Source organism: Leucoraja erinacea, chromosome 27 (assembly GCF_028641065.1).
Source record: "Leucoraja erinacea ecotype New England chromosome 27, Leri_hhj_1, whole genome shotgun sequence".
Lineage (NCBI taxonomy): Eukaryota > Metazoa > Chordata > Chondrichthyes > Rajiformes > Rajidae > Leucoraja > Leucoraja erinaceus.
Window position 1 is genome coordinate 25,613,121 of NC_073403.1, and position 23,029 is coordinate 25,636,149.

Genomic DNA, 23,029 nt, shown 5'->3' on the forward strand with positions numbered 1-23,029 from the left:
CTGAATTGGAGGAACAGCACCTCATATTTTGCTTGGGCAGCTTACGCCGCAGCGGTATGAGTTTGGATTTCTCTAACTTGAAGTAAATCTTGCTTTCCTTCTCTCTCTGTCCTTCCCCATCCTAGTTCTCTGATTACCTCTTCGGATTGTTTACCTTGTTGTGGTGATGAGGCTTGCGTGCCCCAGTGATTCCGAGAGCGATTTGTCGGAAGCACCACTTTCTGGTAGGGCCTCCCAAGGTGGTAAGGTCGAGGATGAGGGTCCAGACTAAGAACGATCCAACCGACAAGACCTCAACGGCAGACCAGGCAGCCGAAGTTATACTGAACTCAACGGCTGTGAAGGAGGATGAAGGCTGCAAGAGATCTATCAGCTCCAATCGTCTTGGTTCCCTTGCCATTGGAATTCGTTGATTGATTTGTGAAGGACCGTGTGCTTCTTGGGGTGCAACACCATGTACACGTTAAACAAACACTCGCACAGGCATCTTCGTCATCTTCTCTGATTAGTTTCCTTGTCCTAATTAAATATTACAGATTGTATGTAAGTAAGTAAGTAAATTTTATTTATATAGCACGTTTAAATCAACTCGCGTTGAAACCAAAGTGCTTTACATGAAATAAATAATTAAGTTTCCGTACATCCATAGAAAAATTAAAAGAAAGGAGAATGACTAAACACACCATAGAATTCAATATGAACGTCCCCCCACAACAGAATCAAAATGTTCCACTGTGGGGAAAGGCATCAGAAAGTTAAGTCCTCTTCCTCTGTGAATCACCCGAGGTCGGGGCCTATTTGTGGCCTCCGGAGCCAGTCCGATGTTTTCAGGACCTCTTGCCAGAAAGCTGAAACTCTGGCGTTAGGTGAAACACTCCTCAGCAGTTTGGAATGTCTGGAGCGGCCACTTTCTCCCTGGAGACCGCGGCTCCTGAAATCCTCAGGCCGCGCATCTCGATCCCAGGCTCCGCGGTGTCTTAAATCCAGCACCGCCCGCGGCTGGACGCCCGCAGCCACAGCTCCTCGGATGTTGTAGTCGGCGGTCACAGCCCTCCGGAGCTTACCGCACGGCGACCCAGTAAGGCATCGCCCGCTCCGTGATGGTGTCCCGGCGCTGTGCCACCACTGAAGCTGTAGCCCTGGCCAGTCCCGACAGGATACGCCGCTCCAGTCCAATGGTAGGCCGCGAGGAAGGGGCGAAGAAGCAGCTTGGAGGCAAGCCGCCTCTCCGACCAGGTAGGGACTGGGAAATAACGTTTCCCCTTCCCCTCCCCCACCCCCCCCCACCACATAAAAAACCTCCAACTAACATTTGTTTTGTTTTTTTAACAGGACTAAAAATAAAACTAAAAAAGGGTGAAAGGGCGGACTGCAGGCAGAGCAGGCTTACACAACGGCGCCCCACTCCTGCAGTCAGCCATTCTTCGTTGCCTCATTGTCACCTTCCCCCCAGCTAACAATGTCCCATTCTACATTTCCTTGAACATCATCCCCTTTGATCTGTGTTTTCACACCTTAGCCTTCCATATCTCTGTGTCTCCCTCCCCCTAACCCTCAGTCTGAAGAAGGGTCTGGACCAGAAACGTCACCTATTTCTTCTCTCCAGAGATACTTCCTGTCTTGCTGAGTTACTCCAGCATTTTGTATATATTTATATACATATATAATATAACAATAATCTATATATATGTATTTCTCTAACTTCAAGGAACCCCTGCATTCCCTCTTTCTCCACCCCTCCCCCACCCAAGTCGCACTAGCTTCTCATTTTCACCCTACAAACAGCTTACTAAAGGCCTGTTTCCTTTATCATCCTTACTTTTTGGCATATATTTCATTCTTGTTCAATATCTCTTAACATCATCGTTTCCCTTATCCCTAACTGTCGGAAGGAGGGTCTCGACCCGAAACATCGCCCATTCCTTCTCTCCAGAGATGCTGCCTGTCCCGCTGGGTTACTCCAGCATATTGTGTCTTTAACCATATAACCATATAACCATATAACATATAACAATTACAGCACGGAAACAGGCCATCTCGGCCCTACAAGTCCATGCCGAACAATTTTTTTTCCCCTTAGTCCCACCTGCCTGCACTCATACCATAACCCTCCATTCCCTTCTCATCCATATGCCTATCCAATTTATTTTTAAATGATACCAATGAACCTGCCTCCACCACTTCCACTGGGAGCTCATTCCACACCGCCACCACTCTCTGCGTAAAGAAGTTCCCCCTCATATTACCCCTAAACTTCTGTCCCTTAATTCTGAAGTCATGTCCTCTTGTTTGAATCTTCCCTATTCTCAAAGGGAAAAGCTTGTCCACATCAACTCTGTCTATCCCTCTCATCATTTTAAAGACCTCTATCAGGTCCCCCCTTAACCTTCTGCGCTCCAGAGAATAAAGACCTAACTTATTCAACCTATCTCTGTAACTTAGTTGTTGAAACCCAGGCAACATTCTAGTAAATCTCCTCTGTGCTCTCTCTATTTTGTTGACTAAATAAATTTCTATATACATATATAGTGAACTTTCTGTTGTTTATTGTGGTGCTCACAGAGTACCGTGTGGGCATATCTGTTGTGCTGCTGTAAGTAAGCATTTCATAGTTGTGTTCGGGGACACATATGACAGTCTTGACTCTAGGTTGAAGTCCATCGGCCGCGTTGAGCTGTGGCGGCAGAGGGCGGCAGCGAGCCTCATTCAGTGCAGGAGCAGGAAGTTTGTGGGCCAGTGCACTCGCTGATGGTGCACAGTCAGTCACAAGGACCGGGAAGATGGGCTATTTGTAGGTGAACCTCTCCTCGCATCATCATTGTCATCACCCCGTGGATCTACGTCCGTCGCAATTTGCCTGTGACTGCTCTGTCGCGGCAATTAGCCAGACTTGGGTCGGGTGGAACAAAGAGATAATAGAGAGGAGGAGAGCGAGAGAGCGTGTGTGTGTGTGTCGAGTGCTTTGGAGGAGGGGGGGAGTAGGTGGGGGGAGTTGAAGATAAAAGTGGAGCCAGTGTTTACATGGGTTTCTTGCTGGGGACGGCGGCGTCGCTCCGGCAGGACACAAGTGCGGTGAGCTGGGAGGACAGTGCCAAACTTTGCCAATGGATCGACATCCAACGCCGATGGCTGTGTGGCTGCAGTTAGAGTTGTGTGTCTTCACCATCCTGTTTACCAAAGGCAAGTAGCACTTCTGTCAAACAACTCCCAGCATAAAACGGGGTGGCTTTGCACAGAACAAACTTGGAGACAAATAATGACTTGCTGATCATGTAAACTTTTCAAAGTTAAAAAAAAAAGTTTATTTAGTTTCCGAATAGTTCTCGCAAGTTTTGTCTCCTAATTTTGAATTATGTATTTTTTTGTTGTTGTTTATTCTCATTGTTATTTGCCTTTTTAATCGCACCGTGGCCGTGGCAAGATTATTTGAGTAAATGCTCATTTCCCTTTTGTAAAACACAGTCTCGCTGTGCGTGAAGCTTCTGAGCTGCGCTTTCCAGAGCCTGCAACTGCGTGGAGCTCGGGCTACAGTGGGAACCGAGCACGGTATGAGCGCTGACAGCGCTTCACAGCGGAAACTCGCTAATGAATGTTGAGTGAGTTTCCTGGAGTGTGCAGCCAAAGACAGGCGATTAGATTATTGACCAAGAGGAGTCTAGGCTGACACTAATTGCATGAGAATATTTGTCAAAAGGTTCTTGGGCCAAATTGGAACAAAAGGTGCTTTTCAAAATCACGGTGATATATTTTATCCTTTTTTACACTAAAAATAACGTTCCAACTTTTGCCTTTTTGATGGGCATTTTTTCCCCATCAAAGATGAAAACTGCAATCCTCCCCTTGCAGATTTTATAATTCAGTTTATTAAGTTCCACCGATTCTAAAGGAAATTTGAAAAGTCCTAATTTGTTACAGATGAAAGTGTCTGTAATTTAGCCTCCTTCCAATGACCCAGTCAAGCCAGGCAGGCTGACAATGATCTGATGAAAGGGGTTGTTTAGGGGTCACTCATTGTTATAACATTATTTCAAGTTTACAAATTGCGTGGACAAAATTGGGTCGAAAGACATTAAACGTTAACATTTCCTATTTCGGCAACTTCTACTCCGAGTCCTCCTCATAAACGTCAGTAACAACCCAGCAATTACATGCTGCGATATTCCTGCACTAATGCTTAACACATTTATATAAAATTATTTTCTCCATATTAACGGGAATAAGGGCATGTTTATTTTTAAATAGCCCTGTTAAAATAGCAAAATAACTTCAGAGGAACTTACCCAGCCTTTGAGATCTAATAACACATAATGCAACCATAATGTTACTGACTAAACAGCAAGTCATTATTCTCTGTAAAGCCCTGTGCTTCTGGCAAGTTCCTTCTTATCTTTGTAAGCGCCTTCCTGCCCTACAGCTTAAATGTTCAGACCCATTCTTCCAAAATTCCCTTCTTTGAATTATGATCAGGCCCTCAACCAGATGAAAGAAATGTTGGCTATTCCTGCTAACGTTATGCCTTCCATGTTTTCCACCCATGTCACCAGCCCCACAACGTGTCAAAGCTTGCATTTTATACCCAGCATTTGATCACCCTTTCTCCCTTTGTCTTGGCATTTGAACACACACCTGTGGGGTGACAAGCTGTGTAGGGAGGAAATGCAGATGCTGGTTTACACCCAAAACAGAAGCAAAATGCTGGAGTAACTCAACAGGACAGTCAGCATCTCTGGAGAGAAATAATGGGTGACGTTTCGGATCGAGACCCTTCTTCAGACCAAGGATGATTTCCCTGTGTCAATTCGGGCAGTAGTTTCAGCATCATTTTCTGAAAGCATTTGCAACCTACATGGAATAATCTGGTTGAGAATGTATTAGAGGCACATCCACTAGTTGAAGTTCAGAGGAACCCATAAGGATACCAGGTTCTCTTTCCACAAGGGCATGTGGAAAGCAGAGAAACGTTTGCTGCACAATTTTGTCTCCTGATAACAAGATTTTTAATCATTTTCATTTCAATTGCTCAGCTGCCAAGATAGGATTCTTGCTCACATCTTTGAATCAACTGTCTAAGCTTCTAGATGTCCATTAAGTAAACTAACTATGTTATTGTGCACACTTACTCCATCTTGCTGCAGATGTCTGAAGCATCTCCATGCCTCCCACCTATCTTTAAATAGGGGTGTCTAGTTTGAGGTTTATTTATTGTCACGAGTACTGAGGTACAGTGAAAAGCTTTGTTTTGCATGTTATTCAAACAGATCAGATATATCATAGGTAAATGCCGTGACGTCCGACTCAAGTACAATGCATAGTGCAAAAGGCAAGATCCAGAGTGCAGAATATAGTTCTCAGCAATGTAGCACAACACATTATGCTGGAGTAACCTTGCGGGTCAGGCAGCATTTCTGGATAATGACACATCTCCACAGTTGCTGCCTGACCTGCTGAGTTACTCCAGGATTTTGTGCCTATCTTTGGGTTAAACTAGCATCTGCAGTTCCTTCCGACACATTGCAGCGCTTCAGTTCTGGAGACAAAGTCCGATGTCCACAATGAGGTAGAGGTGAATTGGACAGTACCCTGGCTTATGGAAGGACTGCTCGGAAGCCTGATAACAGAGGGGAAGAAGCAGTTCCTGAGTCTGGCAGTGCGAGGTTTCAAGGGCAGATCGAGAAGTGACCAAGGTGGGACAAGTCTTTGATTATGTGGGCTGCTTTTCCAAGACAACGTGAAATGGAGATGGCATCATTGGTGGGGAGTCTAGTCTTGTAATGGACCGGGCTACATCTACAACTGTCTGCAATTGTTTGCGGTCTTGAGCAGAGCTTTTGCTAAACCAAGTTGTGATGCAACCTGTCAGTATGCTTTCCGTTTAATTCATAGCAACAATATTTAAAAAGGTATGCTTCATTTCAGCACACATGCAGTAGGTTATTGACCAGAAATGTTGTCCCCCTAAAATGTTCAATATTGGTGAAAATTGTTTTAAATTTTTGATTTAAAAAAAACATGGATATCCAGGAAAATAAAAAGCCAATTTTCAAGCTCACTGTCTGGCTCCCACAATCACTGTAGCTGGCACGGCTGGTAGAACTGCTACCTCACGGCACCAGAGACCTGGGTGCGATCCTGACCTTGGATGCTGTCTGTGTGGAGTTTGCACGATCTCCCTGTGACTGTCTGGGTTTCCTCCGGGTGCTCTGGTTTCCTTCCAAGTTCCAAAGACACGCAGGTTTGTAGATTAATTGGCCTCTGTAAATTCCCCCTAATGTGTGGAGAATGGATGGGAAAGTGGGATAACATAGAACTAGTGTGACAGGTGATGGATAGTGGGCTGAAGGGCTCGTTTCCATGCCTTATTTCTAAACTAAACTAAACTAAACTAATTGAGTGACAATTGGTCATTTCCAAGAGGTAGCTGGATACCTCGTGTTAAGCCCTCGACTCCCAACCAGAGAGTTGCTGATCCTGACTCCCAGAACTGTTGGGATTTCTCTACACTTGTGTGGTCTGGCAACTGTGAAAATAATAGTCTTGTTGCACAATGGCCTGCATTGTCTAGTTCTTGCAGCACACTCGCAGTCTGTGGCTGCATCGGGAATGGCAACGTTTTAAAGTAATCCTCGTGGTATCGTAGCAGTGAGAACGGCTCTCGTAGTATGCAGCGAGCGACGTGGGCATGAATGCTAACCTGCGGCTCATTTAACTGTTGCAACATTCAGTGCAGCAGGATGGTGGGACCAGGGTGGGGATTACCCAACAAGAATCAGTACCTAGCCAGCACATTGGATTCTCATCAGCAACCACTTATCTTAACAGATTTTTTTCTCCACCCATTTATTACTGTACAATATTCCTCTGCCTTCCATCATCAGCTCTCTTCCTGTTCCCCAAAACGTTTACCCAAATGATGGCACAGAGGCACAGCTAGTAGAGATGCTGCCTCACATTTCCAGTGGCCTGGTTTTGATCCTGATCTCTGATGATGTTGCCTGTGTAGTCAAAGAGTCATAGAATGTGGAAACTGGCGCTTCGGCCCAACTTGCTCACACCGGCCAACGTCCCAGCTACACCAGTCTCACCTGCCCGCGTATGGCCCAAATCCTTTTAAACCTGTCCTATCCATGTACCTGTCTAACTGTTAATTCTTAAACGTTGGGATAGTCCCTGCGTCAACCAACTCCTCTGGCAGCTTGTTCCATACACCCACCACCCTTGGTGTTTAGTATCTACACTTTCTCCCCGTGACTATGGGTTTCCTCGGGGTATTCCGTTCTCTTCTCCACATTCTCAGAGATGTGTGCGTTGGTGGGACAATCACTCCTTGAGGGGTAGAATCTGGAGAGTTGGTGGGGAATGAAATTGGTATTAGTCCAGGTTTTGTGTAAATGTTTGCGTTTTATGGTTATTGTGGATTCAGTGGGCCGAAGAGTCTCAACCTAGTAACAGCAGGACTCAATGACTTTAATTCACTGGCTATAATATTCCACACATGGGACCTCTTTATTATTAACTCTGACACTGGTAGATAATTATATTATTATATTATGGTAAAATTATAAGAGGCATGGATAGGATAGAGAGTAAAAGGAACCAAGGAACGCAGGGGCGATACAGACTAAGGGACTGTGGTACACTGTGAAATCGACAGAAGGATGGAGGGTTGGGTGTTTTATGCGTGCTATTTTCATGATATTTATTTTAATATTTTATCTTGTATGTATGTATCGTTAGCTTTTAGAAATGTTTGAATGGTGCACTGACTGGCTGACATTTTTAAATTTCGTTGTACATGGTTCATGTTACAATGACAATAAAGAAACTATTCTAAAAATCTACCTATCATGGTAGAAGTAGCAGATATAAGAACGGGTAGTGGTGACTCAATGGCGCAGCGGTAGAGTTGCTGCCTTTCAGCGCCAGAGACCCAGGTTCGATCCTGACTACGGGTGCTGTCTGCACGGAGTTTCTACGTTCTCCCTGTGACCCGGTGCATTTCCTCTGGGTGCTCTGGTTTCCTCCCACACTCCAAAGACGTACAGGTTTGTATGTTAATTGGTTTAGGTGAAGATTGCAAATTGTCCCTAATGTGTGATTGTTGGTCGGCGCAGACTCGGTTGGCCAAAGGGCCTGTTTCCACACTGTATCTTTGAAGTCTAAAGCCTAAAAGTCTAAAGTTTGAGGAGAGAGGAAGGAATTGTAAACGGGATCTTAGGGGTAAAATTTTTACGCAGAGTGGTTGATATCTGGAATGTACTGCAAGAGGATGTGGTGGAATTAGATACAATTACTATGTTTATGAGGCATTTGGACAAGCAAGGCATAGAAGGATATACGTCTTATACTTGTTCCAAATCGCAGCTTTTAATCAGTTTTTCAAAGGAGTCGAAGCAATATTTGCCACTGGAATCTCACTGGTCTTAAGGCTGATTAATATTGTTCTCCTGCCTTGGAGTTCAGTCGCTACTTCTGGGATAATGAGTCGCACAGTCGTGCTGTGGTGGAGCCCCACTACCCAGGATGGCACTGTGGTGCAGTGGTAGAGTTGCTGCCTAACAGCGCCAGAGACCCGGGTTCGATCCTGGGCACGGGTGCTGTCTGTACAAGTTTGTACGTTCTGCCTTTGACCGCGGGTGTTTTCTCCGGGAGATGTGCGGGTTGGTAGGTTGAGTGACTTCTGTAAAATGTCCCTAGTGTGTTGGATTGAGGTAGTGAATGGGGTGATCGCTGATTGGTGTGGACTCAGTGCATCGAAGGGCCTGTTTCCACCCTGTATCTCTAAACTAAATTAAATAAATCTGCTCATGAGCATTTTAAAAGCTGGCATGTATTTCCTTTTGAGACTGAGGTCTCAGCTTCAACTGTGTTGAGTCCTGGAAGGAATTTGGTGGGTGGAGTGAGGTGAGGAGCGAGGTGAGGATATTGTGTCCACATTCTGTAGGTAGAGAGGAAGATCACAGAGTCCCATCACACAAACCAATGTAAGGGTCGTATACTTATCCATTTGAGGAATAGAGTGTAGGAAGGTTATTGTACACTAGATCTTCTATGTCTAACCATGTCCTCCAGAGATGCTGCCTGGCCCACTGCGTTACTCCAGCACTTTGTGTTCTTTTTTGTAAAACCAGCGTCTGCAGTTCCTTGTTTCTACAATGCATTAGATGTTGCCTGGCACATAATGGTCTAGGAAGTAGGTAGACAAAAATGCTGGAGAAAGTCAGTGTGTGCAGCAGCATCTATGGAGCGAAGCCTATCACGTTGCCTATTTCCTTCGCTCCATAGATGCTGCTGCACCCGCTGAGTTTCTCCAGCATTTTTGTCTACCTTCGATTTTCCAGCATCTGCAGTTCCTTCTTACACATGGTCTCGGAACTCATGGGCCATTAGGGACTCCACCCTTCCTTGGTCACCTGTTGACAGCCCTGCTTTGTTCTGGCCTTTTCTTACCTCCAGTCCCCTCCCCTCTGCTTTGAAGGCTCCTGATTTCAAACGTCACCCAAACTTTGTCTCCGGAGATGTTGCCTGACCCGCTGAGTTGCTCCAGCAGTTTGTGTCTACCTTCGGTGCAGGAACCAATGCAGGACCAGACTATTATGTCGCGGTACATCAATGTGAATGGGTAGCAGTGAGGGATGGTAATAGTTTAGCTGGCACTGTGCACATAACCCAAAGGACAACATTAGAATAAAATATAAAACAGATGTACACGAGCAGTATGCCAGAAAGTGCAATTAACAAGGAAATCTTGGGATTAAAATATTTCCATGTTTAAAGCTTATGTGGGGGAGTTCAGTGGAAAAGAACTATAATTTGCCCTCATCTTATTAACTTGCTGATGGAAAAATATGTCAAGTTTGTACACCCGAGGTGGAATTTCCCTTTTAGTAAACAGGAGGATGTTTTTATTCATTATTATTATTATTATTATTAAGCCACTTATCATCTTGCGGCCGGGTATGCTTTTGGATGGACTGATGATTTGTGAGAAAGTGGTTTGACTGGCGAGCCACAAGTTCTAGGACAATAAAGACATCGATCAAGTATTCTCTGCGTGCTGTTGTGGATCTGACTATGTTCAGGCCAGGGACAGTGCCAACGCCAGTGAGGATTCTCTCAGCCACTGTGTTGAAATGTGCGTCGACATGTTCTGCAAAGTTACAAAAATATGCACTGCCAGTGTAAAGGCTGTCAGGTAGCGGACAAACTGCTCGATTTTACACCATTGAACATAGAACAGAGCAATGTGTAGGAAGGAACTGCAGATGCTGGTTTAAACTGAAGAGAGACACAAAAAACTGGAGTAACTCAGCGGGGCAGGCAGCATCTCTGGAGGGAAGGAATGGGTGACGTTTAGGGCCGAGACCCTTCTTTAGACAACGTGTTCTATATACTGATGCCATGTACTGATGTACCATAGTACATAGCATTAGGTACATAGTACCCCACTCCACCACCCCCAAATTCCTTCCATGCCACAACACAATTGAAGCTGAGACATCGATGTGTGGTCAGTCTCAAAAGGAAATTCATGCCAGCTTTTAAAATGCTCAGGAGCAGAATTTAGTTTAGTTTAGAGATACAGCGCGGAAACATGCCCTTTGGCCCACACCGACCACCTATCCCCGCACATTAACGCTACCCTACACACACTAGGGACAATTGCATTTATACCAAGCCAATTAACCCACAAACCTGTACGTCTTTGGAGTGTGGGAGGTAGTGAAGATCTCGGAGAAAAACCATGTGGTCATGGGGAGAACGTACATAATCCGTACAGACAGCGGCCGTAGTCGGGATTGAACCTGCTGCAAGCACAGTAAGGCAGCAACTCTATGCTCTACCATTGCGCCAGTGTGCCGCCCTCTTTAGTTTAGTTTGGAGATACCGTGTGAACATAAGTACAGGAACAGGTCCTTCGGCTCACAATGTCCATGCCGAACAAGTTGCCAAGTTAAACTAATCTTCATTGCCTGCACTCAAACTATATCCCGCTCATCCATGTGCCCATCTAAATGCCTCTTCAATGCCACCGTCATGTCTGCCTTCGCCACCTCCCCTATTTTGTCCTTGGCCTGAGTTTCCTGGTCCTGTGTTAAGTGGAGCATGAGAAACATGCCAACCGCTGTGTACATAGCAAGATCCCAGAAGAAGCTTTGACCCAGGAGAGGACAGACTCTCAAAGAGAGCTGCACTCGCTGCCTTCTGTGTTGGGCTCTGGAGCCAGGCCTTTGCACTTGTGTCTCTTCAGTCGGAGCAGAATCCACACACTTTCTCTGTGCAATGTACAGGGCAACACTTGGCAAATAGAATTTTGAATCCTGTACCCTACATATTCCATCATCTAAATTGTAGTACAGAGGTCTTGAGGCTGAGAACTGAACATTCCTGCGTTATTTGGTAAAGTCTTTTGAAAGATGTTTTCCATTCCAAGTGGGTTTTTAAAGGGGAGATGTACATAGCAAGATCCCAGAAGAAGCAACACTTGACAGCCTCAAGACCTCTGTACTACAATTTACATCTGTGTATCAATTACACGGTTCTAGAAGGCGGCACGATGGCGCAGTTGTTCAAGCCATTGCCTTACAGAGTTCGATCCTGACTCGCATCTCAAAGACACGCAGGTTTGAGGGTTAATTGACCTCTGTAAATTGCCCCTGGTGTGCATGAGAAAGTGGGACAACGTAGAATTAGTGTAGGAAGGAACTGCAGATGCTGGTTTACACCGAGAATACTGTTGACACAAAATGCTGGAGTAACTCAGCGGGTCAAGCAGCAATTACTGGAGAAAAGGAACAGGTGACGTTTTGGGCCGAGATCCTTCTTCAGACGGTAGATTTAATGTAGACGGGTGATCGATGGTCGCTGTGGAGTCGGTGGGCCAAAGGGCCCGTTGCCATGCTGTATCACTAAACTAAACTGTAGCTCTCGTGCTTGCTGGAGTCCCCCCCTCCCCCCAAGCAGTATTTTGATCCCAATGTTTGATCCTAACCCAAATCAGATTGGTGATGTGGGAACATTCATGTAACTGCACTGGGATCTCTGCTGCATAGGAGATTGACTCAGGAATATCTGGAGTCCATTTGGTTTTCTCCTGGCAACACTTCCTCTACTTTATTGCCAAGTTACGAGATTAAGCAGGAAGTTTGGAAAGCTTCATTCTTTGGAAGCCAGGAGAATCTGTTAAGATATCTAACCCAGACCCCTATTAGGATCTGGCGTGAGCTTACCCAAACACTCTTCACTCACACTGCTGGACACAAAATGCTGGAGTAACTCAATGGGACAGGCAGCACCTCTGGAGAGGGAAGGGTTTCAACCTGAAACGTCACCCAGTCCTTCTCTCCAGAGATGCTGTCTGCCCGCTGAGTAAAGGGCCTGTCCCACTGTACGAGGTAATTCAAGAGTTCTTCTGAGTTTTCCCCTGATTCGGAGAATGTCCGTAGCGGGTCTGTAGGCATTCATGAATGTCTCGTAGTGGCTCGCACGAGTAATACGTAACAATTTTTTTCATCACGAGTATTTTTATACTCGTGGACATTATTCACAGTGTTAAAAAAACATCACAAGTTAACGGATTTCCCGAGTACCTACCATTACTCATATGAGCCGCTACGGGACATTCACAAACCCGCTACGGGCATTCTCCGAGTTCGAATCAGGGGAAAACTTGGGAAAACTCTTGATTTACCTCGTACAGTGGGACAGGCCCTTTACTCCAGCATTTTGTGTCCATCTGCGGATTGTGTCCAGCATCCACTGTTCCTTCCTACTCACTCGTAATGCTTGTAGCTGTCGGCAAGAAGGTGATCTTATTACATGGCCCCACCCATCTCCCCTTTAAAAACCCACTTGGAATGGAAAACATCTTTCAAAAGACTTTACCGAATAACGCAGGAATGTTCAGTTCTCAGCCTCAAGACCTCTGTACTACAATTTAGATGATGGAATATGTGGGGTACAGGATTCAAAATTCTATTTTTGAAATGATAATTGTTGTGAGATGAAACGTTGTGAGATGGTAGTGGCATGTAAGAGACTTTTTGATAGGCACATCGACACGCAAGGAATGGAGGGATATGGATTATGTACAGGCAGATATGAGTGAGTCTTGGCATGGTATTTGCCAAAGGCTTGTGTACAAAGGAACTGCAGATGCTGGTTTAAACCGAAGATAGATACAAAATGCTGGAGTAACTCAGCGGGACAGGCAGCATCTCTGGAGAGAAGATGTGGTTGATGTTTTGAGGCTTGTTCTTGTGCTGTACTATTCTGTGTTCGATGTGATAAAATTCCCATCTATGGGAACTGCAAGGTGCCACACACAGAACAGAACATGGCATGGATTAAATGTCTATGTTGCCTCAGTTGGATGCCGACCACTTAATAAGCAGAAGGTTGAAAATTAACCACTGTCTGTTTTGCTTTGTGATACTGTTAACTGCTTGCTTGTGGAGATGGGTCAGAATGACTGGTACTGATGACAGATACAACGTGCTGGAGTAACTCAGCGGGTCAGGCAGCATCTCTGGAGAAAAGGATCGGGTGACGTTTCGGGTCGGAAGCCAATTACCCTATAAGCATGTACGTCTTTGGAGTGTGGGAGGAAACCGGACCACCCGAAGAAAACCCACGAGGTCACGGGGAGAACGTACAAACTCCATGCAGACAGCACCCTTAGTCAGGATCGAACCCAGGTCTCTGGCGCTCTAAGGCAGATATTCTACCGCTGCACCACCTTGCAGCACCATTTGATGGTTTCCATTCATCATCTCATAGCCATTTCCTGTGTGTTTGGTCTTGTGATGGTTCAAGCCAACAACACCATGGCTAAAATGCCAAAATCTGCTCAGCAACTGTGCGTGTGAGACAGCTTGACATCGTTCCAGCTCTCTCACTATTTTAAGTTAATGTCACATCCTGGAATTCCTAATGAGAGAAAAAAAAACCTTCCACAATCTACCCTAATAATTCCTAGAACTATTTTGAACACCACAGTTAGTGTAGTTAGTTTATTTTTGTGAGGTGTGTCGAGATACAGTTAAAAGCTTTTAGTTGCGTGCTATCCAGTCAGTGAAAAGCCTATGCATGATTACAATCAAGTCATCTGCAGTGTACCGGTACAGGATAAAGTAAATGATGTTCAGTGCAAGATAAAATCCAGTAAAGCCCGATTAAAGATAGTCCAAGGGTCTTCAATGAGGTAGATAGTAGATCAGGACCGCTCTCTATCTGGTGAAAGGATGGTTTAGTTGCATGATAACAGTTGTGAAGAAACTGTCTTTGACAAACACTAAAGTTTGTTATGGAGGGGACTTTAAAGTTAAAGTATAAAAAGCCTTCTCCTCATATTTTAACGCATTAAGCTCTGATGTTATTCCTATGAATCTGCACAGCATTGCCTCTACTGCTGATGCAGCCTTTGAAAACATCGGGAAGAATGATTGTATAAACCATGTAAGGGCCTGTCCCACGAGCATGTGACCTGCATGCGGCAAGCGCGACCAAACCGGAAGCGGGGGCCGCGCGGAGGTCGAGTGAGTGACGTGAAGTTCGAGCGAAGTCCGACGGGCGTGCGCAGCATCAAGACACTGCGTACGGCATCAAGACGCTGCGTGACCTCTCCATGTTGCTTGACCCTATGAGTTACTCCAGCACTTTGTGTCCTTCCAGGAAGAATCATTGCCCTAGTTGGGATCTCGGGCTAGACCAGGCATCAGGCCTGAAGTGCTCCAGGATACTCCCTTGGGGAGTTTCGAGGTATTGTGTTACTAACGCGGCCATCGGGAGCAAGAGTGGACGGGGAAGGACAAGGTTACAGCCTGTCTGACAGCACAGCTGAAGCCAGCGTGAGATACCTCAGGAATTTCAGAAGATTCCTGCAGCTGTCACTTTTTGTTTCTATGAGAAGCTTCCGACAAGAAGCAGGAAATAACATTCCCAGGGCTTCTTTCCAATATCAAAGCGGTTTTCCTTTGAGAAACTGTTACTCTGCAGGGACATGAGATTACAGGAAGTGGGACCGTTTTTTACAGTGATTCCTCTCCCCATCTTGCGGTGCCCTTGATTACATTCCCTAATGAAGAGAGGCTGTGTGAGCACTGCGCTGATGATTAGAATGGAGCCGTGCTGTTTGATATTGGTAACAGATGCATTAATGCACTGGTACAAAATTCCACTATTTTAACAAAGGCATTTAACATCAGTTAACACATCTATTAAGCAGCAGACAGCAGAATTTCGTAACAACTGGTTAACCCCTTGATGACTGAGACCACGACACAAACCCAAACGCAAGATGCATGTTTGGGTTTTTCTTGAAGAAGTGACCATGAAGGTAGATCAGAGCTAACTAGCGTTCAGAAGGAGAAACAGTAACTTTGAGATGTCAAATTTAATGAATGTTTATGACTCATGCCTTTGCCTATAGAAAATGTGGTGACAATTGAAAATGAAAATAATTTAAGATAGGTTTTCTTTCTAGAGCTCCATATTAATTTCATTTGTTTAGTTAAGTAGTTTTGCTCTGTGAATTAGTAGAGTGCATACCTGCTCCTATTTCTAGCTTCCAAGTAACTGGTCAGTTTGTCTGCCAGACGTAGGACTCATCTCCTGCTGCTCGTCCTGCGCTCGTGCTGTGGCGGGCTCGCAAGAAGGGGGCATCTACCGAACGGTCAGGACGCTCCACAAGGGGGCCCGTCCATGGAAAATCTTTGGATGACACAAGGAAAACGTCTGTCTCCCCTGTCACGGCAAATGGTACCTGGGCCATGCATTTCATGGCGCAACGCATGGAGGCCGAGGTGCTTCTTCGCATTTAGATTTCTTTTGGCTTCACTTTAGATTTCGCGCTGCGCAGGCCACCCGGCATTCGGCCACGAGTGTGCACACCCGGCCCGACGCACATCCCCCGTACTTGCCCAGAACAGCCACCACACTTGTGCAACCCCAGACTAGAGCTATAGGCACACGGTCACCTCACGCCCAACACGCGTGCGTTGTCGGGGACCAGAGGCATTGGGAACACACACACAATGACATAATCTTGGTTCCGCTCTTACATAAGGAAGACCATATTCTTGCCGGGAACAGCAGGGGACGGGGCCACGGAGTGGGCATGGATATTCAGTGCAATAGGTAGCGGGAGTGGGTTGGTGTCAATTGAATGGTTCCGGATCGACAGGGTCCACTTACAAAGAAAACAGAGAAAAAGGGACCAAAGGTGGCGAGACAAAGACACACAAGCGAACAGTACATTCAAAGACCGAGCACCACCCAAAGTGTAAGCACCCAAAAATGAAAGACACAAAAAAAAATGCAACAACACAACATTGAATTTATTCGCCACCCAAAGATCTTTAGCCGTGGAAAATTCAGGAGCAATCCAGGAATTGGACGCACCAGGTCAGCACACCATCCCACATAAGTTCAGCCAAGGCCAGAACGGGCGAAAGGGACCTGTAGGCATTAAGCCAACTTTCGCTATCACTCGGTAGATGGCCACGGACCAACAACCGACCGGTCAGCACTCCAGCTAACGATGGCGGAGCACAACGGACCAGAAAACGTGGTTGAACTCGGGACCAATTCAACAAGTCCGCTGGCTGGCACTGCCCGGAAATCCTGTGACGAATTACTCGTTTCGAGGACTGTAAATATGCTGGATAGGGGCGAACGTGGTTTGTGTATCGGGACTCCATGAAGGCTTTCGCCACGGTCCACATAAAACAGATAAGATACACAACTAACGACACGGCATTGTTGGGGTTCAGTATTGCTGTGGTAGAGAATTGGCTGGAAACAGACGCCCCGGTCGGAGTACCGGGTCTTTTCACACTGGCGGCCTTGACTAGTGGGGACGCCCGTCAGATGTGGGACCCGTTCCCTCTATATCTGCTTGGGATGAGGGCATTGCCAGCCCTACCCATGTTGCGGATGACCCTAGCTGGGGAGTGTTAGCTGTGCGGAGGTGTCGGCGAGAGGGGCCTTGGATCGGCTGGGGTGTGCGTGGGTACTGTCTGGAGCGCGTCTCTGTGGCCCTTGTGTGTCGTCCTTTTGGTGGTACACGGGAACGCGCTTTCTCGACATGGTGGCAGCTTGGGCCAGGGGTTTGATGCCGCGGCCTGGGTGTTGGTCCGTCCTTGCGGTAGGCGGGTGAGCCGGCCGTCCGCCGCGCACTACGGTCTTGTTTCCTTGCACTTCGACGGCTTTGGTAAGGCGCAGGGACGGTTGATCCGGCCGTGTCCGGGTTTGGTGACGACCACTGGCGACCCCAATTGGAACCCAAGACCGTTTGGCGTCTCCTGCGAGGCATTCTTGCCCTCGGGCGGAGTGCCGGGCCGGTTCACCGCCTGCTTGTGGCTGTCGGCTGTTCTGCCGCCTCGAGGACCACGCCTTGGTTCTTTTAGATCTTGGCGTGCTGCGCGGGGCTCTTCTCCCCACTCCCCTTCTTTCGGGTGGCGGCTAGATGCAGGGCGCTGTTCGGTTCGGGAAGTCCAGGGCCAAAACCAACGGCGGTTCGCGGTAGGGGGATCTTTCCCCGGATGGCCCCACACCTCTCACCAGAAGCGCAGGCGTGAAACATGTCTGACCTACGACAAACCATATCACAACAGCAATCGCAACCACCACAGAAGTGTTTCCGTGAAAAAAAACAACTCAACATAAGTATGAAGGCACGGTACACTACCTTAGAGCTTCACCCATACTAAAGAAGGGCAGATTAAGCATGTGGTTGTGGTCCCGGGGCAGGGGGAAACACACCTAATGGAGAGCGAGGCAAGTAGCGTCACGGGATCCTGCAGTTGGTCGATCCGCCACTGAAATATTATGACTGGGGTGCAGGTGAAGGGCGATGGCTAATCTGACCTAATTTCTATGTTTCTATGTTCTCTTCCACCCCTCGCTATACACAATTTACCAGACGCCCATTGACCTCCACCCGTAACGTCGTGGAGGTGGGAGGCCCGGCGCCCGGCGCCCTCGCCTTCCTGGGCGCCTTCACCCTTCCCCCGCCCCTGTCGTTCGGCTCCACGTGCCCCTTTTCTGTTCGGGGCCGTCACTTGTGGACCTGTATCCCACCTAGTTCATTAATGGCCCTGTATTTTAGGAGACGTTGCACCTAAGGCTGATGTCCCGCCCTGACGACTGGGTTTCCCCCAGTCTGGCGATCTTCCGTGGGTCCCGGCCAACACGCATATCCGCTCAGAGACCGAATCCCTTGGCAGACCCAACGCATGCAACGCTACTACTGGTTTTTAGCGTTCTTAGTTGCGCGTGCCAAACACACGACGGTCCTTGCCGGTTCTCCCGCGGCTGCCCCTAAGACCCCCGCTTATTGTATCTGTAGTGGCTCTTCTTTCCTTGTTTGCCGCTGAATTTTATTGAATATGCTGTAATTAGTTTAGTCTAGGTATAGGTGGCATCAGGCCTTCGTCCCCGGGTCCGCCCGACAGCAAAATCTGCACACAGGCAATCCATTGTACAAGCATTAACTACACCCTCTCGCTTGGAGTGGGGCGGACAAACGATGCCCGAGCCCTCACGCGGTCAGGGAGAAGCTGTACACCCTATACCCCCGGAACAGACAGCAGAACAGAAAACACAGTCACCCAGGATTGCCGTGTGTCGCTGTCGCTGCTGCGCGCGGCTGCTGCTGCGGAGTGGAGGGTGCCTTACGGCGTGTCTGCGGCCGGCCGGCACGGCGAGCCACGGTCCCTGGCGGGAGAGCTGTTAGGGTCTGCAAGGCGATTCTCCGCCGTGTTGAGGGGTGCCGAGTCTGGCGGGGGGCCCTGCCGCGCGGTGACTGCCGGGGCCTTGGCGCCGCGAAGGGAGGTACCCGGCCCACTACTCGGGTGTACAGAGAAACACAGCACACAGGAGTAACCCGCAACTTCCAATGGGCGCTAGGGGCATCGGCAGGCTGGCCGGGAGACGGTAGGCCAATTACAACCATAAATAGATAGGGAATACGGACCACATCCCGGGGCCGATGAGACGAGAACGAGATAAGGCAAGTGAGAAAAAAGCGAGATTAAGGCTTCACTACACAAGCATATGATGATGGAACATGCAGTTATAAGGACCAGGTCCATTATGTGCGTGATGGAGGAGACAAAGTTCACACCAAAAGGAGGGTAATGAAGGACTGCAGAAACGCACTAGCTCTTGGATCAGGGGTCACAATGCAACGTAAAAAGAAGCTCTGGAAACGAAAGAGCATATAGATGGACCCAAAGGGACTAGGCGATGTCAGGCAGAACTTAAGTGCCCACGGGGCACTGCGGGCGGCAGAGAGAAGCGACAGCAAGGGGAAACGAAGATAAAGAAACGAAAGGAAACGGGAGCGGGCAGCCGTGCGGGGAGCGGAAAAAAGAGAAAGGGGAAGGCAGGGGGAAGGGGAGAGCAGAAGTAGGGAGAGACGGAGAGAGGAGAGGAGAGCAGAGAGAGAAGAGACACAGCAGACAGAAAGAGAGTTGGGGGCGAGACAAAGTACTAAAGCCCAACCAGAGAGCAGAGAGAGAGGATATATACAGAGAGACCGAAGAAGTATTTGTGAGAGAGCAGAGAGAAACATCCAGTAGCCGTATAGATGAACCGGGAGAGAGAGTACGACCGACAGTACAACAGAGAGAGATAGCGAGAGAGAGACCAGACAGAACAGACAGAGCGAGCGAGGAGAGAGAGTGAGAAAAAGGGGCGAGGAGGGTGAGAGGGGAGAGGAAATTGGAGGGAGGGAACAGGGTCAATGTGGGAAGGGCAGGGCACAGGGGAAAGAAGGGGAAAAAGGAAGAAAAACCAAAGGGAGGTGGAAAAAAAGCTGGGACACAAGGCGGAAAGGTGGAAGAGTCACAGAAGGAAAGCGGGAAGGTGGACAGGGAGGGGTGAGAGAGGGGACGCAAAGGACAGATAGTGGTGGAGGGGGGGCGGTGAGAGGACCTGCGGGGTGCTGGTCCTTGGGTTGTGATGGAAGGGGGTTTGTTGCTTTAAATGTTTGTGGGCAGGGGGGTGGGGGATAGTTCGGTTGGGAGGAGGTCTTTGAGTGGTGTACGGTCTTTTCTGGCTGGGGGTGGCGCGGCGGGGGGGCGGTTCCCTGCGGTGCGTGGGGGGTCGGTTGGGGGGTGGGGTGGGGCGGTGGGCGTGGGGGAGGCGGCTTTGTTACGCCAGGCTCGCGTTGCGGGGGCGGGGGTTTTTTTTATGTTGCATTCATTTTTCTTTCTGTGGGGGCTTTTTTTTCGTTTTTTTTTTTTTAGACTTTGTTTCGTGGTCCCTTTGTTTTGTCGTGTGTCATCCTCTCCGCGCCCTCCTCTCTAAAAACCCCCCCTGTGCTTTTACCTTCACCGCTGACATTCCCCCTGTGCCGGTCAGATTGCCCAACCTCTTGACGGGGGGGAGGGTTTCTTGACTACGGGTGTTTGGTGTCCCCGTACGATCTAGTAGCAAGCACATTCTGCCTCATCCCATGGGAGGGTACAGACTTTAAGTTCGGTCCATGCACTGTGAGTTTCCTGGTGATGTCAGGTACTTGCATATAGAAACACTGGAAAGCAACCTCGGGCTTGTTACAGAACAGCTAGAAATTTTCGAATACTTATGAGTGTGGGTGATTGGTTACTTATAGATACATCTTACCTGACCAATCACTTAAATGGGTTGTGGATAAGGGCAGTCCTTTATAAACCCCGAGAATGGACATGGACCCACTTCTTTATCACGAAGAGTGGTGAATCATCTTGTGTAAGTACCTTCTCTTGAGCAAGTAGGGTATTTTGTAGCCGCCACCAGTTCCTATGGTCTAATATTTACGAGGGATTTCCTGAATGTGGCCCTTTGTGTTGCGTTGAAGGCATCGCGAGTCAAGTCGTGTTACATGGGAGAGTTGGTTAGGACCTGATCGGTACGTTAACCCGTACTGAGTTGTTATCTGATCAGACCTTTCAATTGATCTCTTGAATGGCTATGGGTGTGCAGGCTCGAAGGGCGTCATACGGCCTCTACTCCTGCAAGGCCTACGTGGCAACTATGTTGCTATTTTCTCTGCTGGCGTTGCCCAAATGTTGCGTGTGCTGAGATTGCGCACTGCCTTCCAGCTCCTGTCTAATCATAGGTAGACACAAAATGTTGGAGTAACTCAGCGGGCCTGGCAGCATCTCTGGAGAGAAGGAATGGGTGACGTTTTGGGTCCAGACTTCAGACTGATGTCAGGGGAGTGGGCAGGACAGAGAATCCTGTCTCTTCGTGATCTCTGGTGCGGTCTGTGTGGAATTTGCACACTTGATGTATAATTGCTCTGCTCTGAGTTCCCCGGTTTCCTCCCACATCCTCAAAACACACGGAAGTTAATTGGATGCTGTAAATTTATCCAAGTATGTCGGTTAGAAAGAGTAAATATTTGTCCACATATAACAATAATATGTCAGTTTTTAACGTATGCCTTCATAAACAATTACATTTAACAGAGCAAAAAACCCCACAAGAATAAGGTTGTTGCGGTTGCACAAGACGTCAGTGAGGCCGCATTCAGAGCATTGTGTACAGTTTTGGTCAGAGCTGGAAAGAGTGCAGAGAGGATTTACGAGGATGTTGCAAGGACTTGAGGGCCTGAGCTGTGGGCACAGGTTGAGCAGACTTTAGTGCAAGAGCCTAAAATCCTTGGAGTGCGAGAGACTAAAATCACGAGGGAATTAGATAGGGTTAATGCACATGGTCTTTTATCCAGGGCGGGGGGGGACACAATAACTTGAGGACATAAGTTTAAGGTGAGTTTAGCAAGATTTAATAGCACTGAGGGGAAACATTTTCTCTCAGAAGGTGGAGAGTATATAGAACGAGCTGCTAGAGGAGGTAGATGAGGCAGGTCGTATAACAGCATTTAAAATTCACTTGGACAGTACATGGATAGGAAAGGTTCAGAGGGAAATGGGCTAAATGCAGGCAGATGGGATCAGCTTCGATGGAGCATCTTGGTTGGCATGGCCAAGTTAGACTATGACTATGACATTGACGAAGGACTATGAATCTATGAAAATAGGAGCAGGAGAAGGCTACTCTGCCCCTCAAACCTGCCCGGCCATTGCCATTCAATATGATCATAGTAGATCTACGCATAGACACAAAATGCTGGAGTAAATCAGCGGGACAGGCAGCATCACTGGATAGAATGAACGGGTGATGTTTCGGGTCGAGATCCTTCTTCAGACTGAGAGTCAGGGGAGAGGGAGACACAGAGATATGGAAGGGTGAGGTGTGAAAATGAGAGATCAAAGAGGACAAAGTTAAAAGAAAATGTAGAATGGATCATTATCAGCTGAGGAGAAGGTGACAACGAGGCATACAATCAGTAAAATGTAACTAGGAGGACAGTGAAACTAATTGGATGGGGGATGGAGAGAGAGGGAAAGCTAGGGTTACTTGAAGTTCTGTGCCAAATCCCCATGACCATCAAATCTCCATTGATTCAAACATTCACCTACCTGCATCAGAATTACTCCTAATGATCTCAACTTCCAAGATGGTGTCCAACCCTGTTGACTATTTGTGTGCTAACCATAGAAGCAGATCTACCATCACGTATTACCACATTCTTAAATCGCAATGTTGCTTACATTAACTATGCCCTGAGGGTTTTGGCCCGAAACGTTGCCTATCTCCTTCGCTCCATAGATGCTGCTGCACCCGCTGAGTTTCTCCAGCATTTCTGTGTACCTTTGATTTTCCAGCATCTGCAGTTCCTTCTTAAAAACTATGCCCTTCTCATGTTTCTATACACTGTAAATGGCTCGATTGTAATCGTGTACAGTCTTTCCGCCGACTGGATAGCACGCAACAATTTGGCAACAATTTCCCTCCGGGGATGAATAAAGGTTCTATCGTATCGCATCAAAAGCTTTTCACTGTACCTTGGTACACATGACAATAAATTAGACTAAACTGTGAACACAATTGTCTGGGCCAGAGAATTCCAGGGATTCCCCCACCCTCTGTAAAAAGATATTTCTCCAAACCTCAGTTTTAAATAAGTGGCCCCTTGTAA

General features: G+C 47.5%; 1 protein-coding gene across 1 annotated transcript in view; it reads left to right on the forward strand.

Moving 5' to 3' along the window:
- The first annotated feature begins 2,727 nt into the window (after positions 1–2,727).
- Positions 2,728–23,029, forward strand: part of LOC129710371 (BMP and activin membrane-bound inhibitor homolog) — a 52,321-nt gene continuing 32,019 nt past the window's right edge. The window contains exon 1 of the mRNA XM_055657328.1: positions 2,728–3,180. Coding sequence (XP_055513303.1) covers positions 3,105–3,180 — 76 coding nt within the window. The 5' untranslated portion in view covers positions 2,728–3,104. The remainder of the gene's footprint in view (positions 3,181–23,029) is intronic.